General features: G+C 43.4%; 1 protein-coding gene across 1 annotated transcript in view; it reads right to left on the bottom strand.

Annotated features, from left to right (window-relative positions):
- Positions 1 to 533: 533 nt before the first annotated feature.
- KLB (klotho beta) overlaps positions 534 to 6,000 on the bottom strand; it is a 29,508-nt gene continuing 24,041 nt past the window's right edge. Inside the window, exons 4-5 of the mRNA XM_081875693.1 lie at positions 2,654 to 3,797; positions 534 to 1,166 (exon numbers count right to left, since the gene is read on the bottom strand). Coding sequence (XP_081731819.1) covers positions 766 to 1,166; positions 2,654 to 3,797 — 1,545 coding nt within the window. The 3' untranslated portion in view covers positions 534 to 765. The remainder of the gene's footprint in view (positions 1,167 to 2,653; positions 3,798 to 6,000) is intronic.

Here is a 6,000-nt window from a genome sequence, read left to right as displayed (position 1 = left end):
GTTTTTCAGGTGCCGTAAATGCAGCTTTTAGCATTTCGTTTACAACCATGAGGAGTAGCATGCTTCTGATCTAGTTGACATTTTCAGTCGTATGTTAGATAGGGTAGCTGCCCTACTGGCGCTTCCGCAAGCCAAAACAAGCAAAACGAAAGTGTGCAAATGTTACACCTGCAATCCGCAACAGCTGCAGGCATAGCGCCACAAATTATGAGACGTTTCTGTAAAAATGCACAGATTGTGACGCATACCCTTTTCATGTCAAATTAGTTCCGTCACTGTACTAGGTTACAAAAGGAAAGAATTTATGCTTGAACTGTAAGTAATATATTGGACTAACACCATTTTTAAATCCTTTGTATACATCTCTCCCTGCTCTCGTCCCGAGATTTTCAGGCGTGACAACTGCTAAACTTCCTTTATGTAATCGAGTCTTACTCTGAAGATGGAAAAAAAGGTTGAAAGGAAGGTAGACTTGTATCATTTATTTTCCCTGTGTCTTTTCATGGTGTACGTTGATGTAAAAAGCAAGGGACTTGGAGTTCTGAGTGACTTTATGATAAACATGAACACACGAGTAAACAACCTGGGATTCCCTGACAGCGTAAACACAGAACAAGAATTCTTGATAACAATCCTGAATCGACTGTCATGGGAATTCTCATGCAAAGCAGCATTTTTTTGAAATTATCTTGGTGGAGTGATTTGGAGTGCTTTCAATAACTTATCCTCGCCATTGACATTCACATGCAGGAAAAAAAGACCACTCTATATCTGGTTGAGAACTTTCCTGTGTCTACTTTTGACAGGAACGCACATGTACTCCATATCTTTCGACCAATACCATTTTCTCCTTTTCCTTTTGTGGAAAACAATAATGCTTAAGAGCAAGATGAGAGTCGAACAAAGGCAGCACCCAAAGAACACTAGCGGCTTTTTCTGCGCTAGAAGCAGGCAGAACGTGCAGGTTGCTTCTTCCTCGGGCTTGTCACAGATGTTGCTTGCAGTCTCTAAGAGAAAGCCGTTGCGGCTAATGAGACGGTTGTAGAACGGAACGGACGCCTTGGCCTTGGCTTCGTGGGTGAAGAAGCCCAGTCTGGGTTTGGATTTTTCATCGGTGAGTTTAAACGCAAAATAGCCTCGGACGTTGACTTTGTCAATGTGGTAGGCTGGAAACGACAAGAAATAAGTGAATTATTTGCTGTTAAATGGCATTGCCCGAATGTGTGAAGCAAAAGGATTATTTTACAGTGGTACCTTGGGTTACATACGCTTCAGGTTACATACACTTCAGGTTACACACTCGGCTAACCTAGAAACAGTGCTTCAGGATAAGAACAGAAATCGGGCTCCGGCGGCACGGTGGCAGCAGGAGGCCCCCATTAGCTAAAGTGGTGCTTCAGGTTAAGAACAGTTTCAGGTTAAGTACGGACCTCCGGAACAAATTAAGTACTTAACCCGAGGTACCACTGTATAGTATTTAAAACAGATTGGAGAGGCTTGGCATGTCGATTGGATGCCTTCCTCCAAAAAGGCCCCTCCATAGAAACATCCCTTCCTGTAGTGGTGGCAGTCACTTTTCCAATTTTCTCTGGAAATGCTTCACGTTAAGTACAGTAAATGAATTCACAGAAATTGCAAATGCTTGTATGCATTGCTATGTGTTTAAATTTGCTCAGTTGGTAGCTGAATTCTAGAGAGTTCTCTAGTAGTTCTCATGTGATTGGCTAATGTTAGTCACCTGGGAGAGACTCCCATTTTATGTGAAGCAAGATGGCTGTGTTTTAGAATCCACTGTGAACCCTGCTAAGTTGAATTGAGTGTTGCAGGGCTGCTTCTTGGCTTGAAAAGAAAGAGCAAAGCTGTAGGAGAAGGTAAAGGCCTGGCCTGAGATACATTGAGCTCTGGAAAGGGAGGGAAATAAAGTTGTTAGGAGGTTAAAGTCTGTAAACCCATGCTTTAATTCATCTATAGCTTGGAGTTTCTGCAAGCAAAGTTTTTGAATGTTAAAGCCTGGGCATTGCTTTAATTTTGAGAGAAGGGTGTCAGTCATATATAGGCTTTGAGCTTCTTGGCTACGATTTCACTGCCCTTCAGCATCTCAGTGGTGGGCAGGTGGGGGAGCATTTGAACGAGAGCTATATTCAGCTCCCATCAGTGGTGGCTGCCTACCACCTTAAATTATAATCCTGCTTGGACTATAGCTCTATGACATCTATGAACCAGGGCATAACATTTTGGGTAACTTAAAAGAGCAGAAAAATGGGTCACCTGGGGTGGATCTAGACGCAGGGGAAAAACCTCCGCTGTAAATAAATCAGAAATTAGATAGTTATAACAAAAGAATCTCTATGGAAAAATCACATTTTAAAATTTCCTGCTCTTTGGCACCATCTTGTGTTAAATGTTTATAGCACATTCAAACTGCTGCTTCTTTACTAATGTAGCTGAGTCCCCTATACTACTGGGGAGCGAGGAGGGGAAAGTACCATTGCACAAGTGTGCTGTGCTAGCAGAACAGCTGTGGTGTTGTTGTTTATTAAATTTGTATGCCGCCCTTTGTCCGTAGATCTCGGGGCTGTTCACAGCATAAAAATAGAAAATAAAAACACATTACGTCTCTCTTCTAGATTAGCATCTTTTACCATCCACTCACCTTTTAAGGCTTCCTGGACATATTTTTCAATGTAGTGTTTACGAAGTCCATCGTCAATTAAAGACTGATCGTCTATCCCGTTTGCAGTGATGTAGATATTTAGGTCGCCATAACGTTTTCTAATCCAGTTTAGTATTTTGCGTAAACCGGCAGGCACGACCGCTGAGCGAGATGGGGAGTTTAGGCAGGTGATGTCTTGCAGAAATTGAACGTCCTGATCAAAGTCGTACCGACTCCCGTTTTTAGATTCGTGGATCACAAACCGCGTGGTGAAATGATTGAGCGCGTAAAAATCAGCAGCCCCTCTCACGAGTTCCTTCTCTTCCTTTGTGAAATATGGCAGGGAAGAACCAGAGAGCCCTCTGCTCTTCTTGTAGTCGAGGTATTCTCTCATAGCTGCAGGATAGTCCCCCGTCTTAAAGATCGGATCAGAAAACCAAGCTATTTCAAACTGAAGGAATCTCTTGGCAGCTTCCCAGTGGGTGTCCACAAATGGGTTGGCGGGTTCTGCCCAATCAGAATGCAGAGATAAAGAGATCTGACCATGCTGCGTGGATCGATATTGTTTATCGTAAACATGCCAAGCCAAGGCATGGGCTATCAATAGATTATGCGCGGCCTGGTAGGTGTGGTTACTGCTGGTGTTATAAATATCGCTGAGTCGATTAGGTTCATTTATTGTGATCCAGAATTTAACCAAGTCCCCAAGCTCCCGAAAACACATCTCTGCGTAGGTTCGGAAAGCCTGGACGGTGGACTGGTTCAACCAGCCACCATTCTGGACTAAAGGACCAGGCAGCCCCAAAGAACGGTGAGTTGGATAATATAAGGTGACCACAGACTTGATGTTGAGTTTGAGCAGCTCACTGATCACGCATCGATAGTAACGAAGGACTTGGCCGTTGATGGATTTCAAATCGCCGCTAGGCAGAAGCAGCGACCAATTCAGTGCAAATCTATAATGGGTGATTTTCAATTTGGACAGCAGGTCAAGTTGCGTTTTAATGGTAACAAAATCCGTACATTGAGCCGGTCGGGTTTTCAGTTTCACTCCCTTCACCTGGTAGAAAAGTCCATCGCCGGTAAGATTCCAGAGATAGAGGTTAGGATCGCAGAACTGTGGTGAGGAAGCGACAGATTCTGCCTGCAAATGACAATCACATAATTTGATTTTTGATTTAATAAAGGTTTAGTTTCACAACTCCAGTAGAGACCAGTTATATAAATGGTTCTTGTAAGCTGTAATGCAACCAGTCTAAATGATAAACAGGCTTTTTTCTCTGTATCACTAGGTGGCACTATAGCAGTTCTACAGAAATACAAAGAAGCGTGTAAACACAGTCTGGCAGAGATGGTGAATTCTCCAACTTGCTTGGACTGCCGTTCACACGCAAGCAACAAAAGGGAGAGCGGGCCAGCTTGTGAAAAGAACTATAGTTTTAGAAATGTGGTTCTCTCAAGCAGCCTTCATCAAGCTGATGTCCTGCAGATGTTTAGAACTATTAGCTCCAGCCAGCACAGATGTTTGGGCGTGGTAGTCCTAAACATCACAGAATAAATGGGCGCAGGTCACTTTATGTGGGCACTAAATGTGTCACTTTATGTTGTACGAGTCTTTTTAAGAAATGCAAATAGCAGCTGCAGGAGGGTCAATCAGTCTTGGGGTTGTAGGAACAGGTAAATAGGTAAATGAGAGTGCAACCCACCTCTTGCAAAACTTTCCCTTCCAAAACTGATGTTTGATGGAAAATAGATCTTTGACTAGATTAATATGGGGGGGGGGGGCTTGAAAACCAGGCTATGTGTGACAAAGTAGAACATTGAGGGAGAAATAAAAACATGGCTGCTGCCAGCCAGAGCCAAGAGCTGCAGGCTCTCTGGCTACTTGGGTGAGGACATAACCTTTCTGCAGGGATGAAAACATTAGGTGCCACCAGCCTTGTGGAATCAGGAAAGAGCGGTGTCAGCAACATCTACAGCAGTGCTTTTCAAGCTTGGTTGCCCGGATGTTGTTGGAATACAATTCCCATCATCCACTGCCAGCTTAGCTGTTATATACTGAGTTGAATAGGATCCAAAATGCAGCAGTCTGATTGGTCCTAGAACAATAGGATTCAGAATGCAACAGTTTGATTGGTCCTAGAACAATGCAGCAGTATGATAGGTCTGCAGGAGCCACCCAATCCAGCTCCAGATGGAAGTGATTCCACAACCTGATTGACCTACAGGAGAATTCTGGAATTAGCCAATCACGTGCAGCCCATTGTGTAAATAATGTATATAAAGCAGATACTTTGGGGAAACTTTCATTCCTCCTCACCACTATGAGCTGAATAAAGAGCATGAAATCCACTCTTGACTCTGAGTATATTTCATTAGCCAATGGTCAGGGAGGAGGAAGTTCTGGGGATCCAAACTTGAAGAGCACTGTGGCTAGGCACACATTTTACATCCCCAGCCCCCTCAGGACCTCTAACTCCTGCCCAAATCCTTTGGACTCAGGTAGCCTGGTAAAGAAAAAGCAATTTATATGTGTTGTATGTGTGATATAACATTGCGTCACCAGATGGCGATGTGGCGTCCAGTTTTTCTCTACCCATTTTCCCTGTTTGCATTTACAATGCTTTGAACTGAAACGCTTCTTTGATGTTTCTAGATCCAGCTTTTATTAGGTGTAATTTTCCTGTTATTGCCAGAAAATCAAGACGGCTGCCTTGGAAGACTGTTGTCAGGCAGATAAATAGGACAGAACTTTTTAAAAGTGAATGATTGTGAGACACACACCCCTCTCTCAAAATAGCACCTGCAAGGCAACAAGTGATTGGAAGCACCCCCTCCCCAAAGGAGCAAATGCAGATATGTGTGTGTATAAATTTATATCTGCTATTATTTCTGCTCTCTTAACTACATTTTCCATCTTGTTGCTGCTGCATTGTTTTATTCATATTTCATTGCTCTGAACTGAAACCATCTGTTTCTCTGCCAAATTAGCCTCTGCAGACCTAACAAGGTTTTCTACTAAAACTAATAAACACAATGCTATATCCCCAAACTATCTATTAGTGCAGATGGATCTCATTTTTAGCATGATATCCACAGGCTTTCCTGCGGGTGTGCGTGCGACTGGCTGAAACCGAGCTGAATTAGGTTTCATTTGCCAGCCTGTAAAAGTACATCGTTTTGCTCTGCTTCTTGAGAAGAATAAGCCCTGACGAATGTGGAAAGGAATATTTTAAGAAAATTATGGCTTGGCTCCACTGATGGGGGAAGAGGGGGTTAGGGGGAGCACATCGCCCCCAGTAATATGATCATGGTGGGGTGCCATTGATGCTCCCCCCCTGCACTGA

Source organism: Podarcis erhardii (assembly GCF_964252035.2).
Source record: "Podarcis erhardii genome assembly, chromosome: 9".
NCBI lineage: Eukaryota > Metazoa > Chordata > Lepidosauria > Squamata > Lacertidae > Podarcis > Podarcis erhardii.
This window is presented reverse-complemented; position numbering and strand designations above follow the sequence as displayed.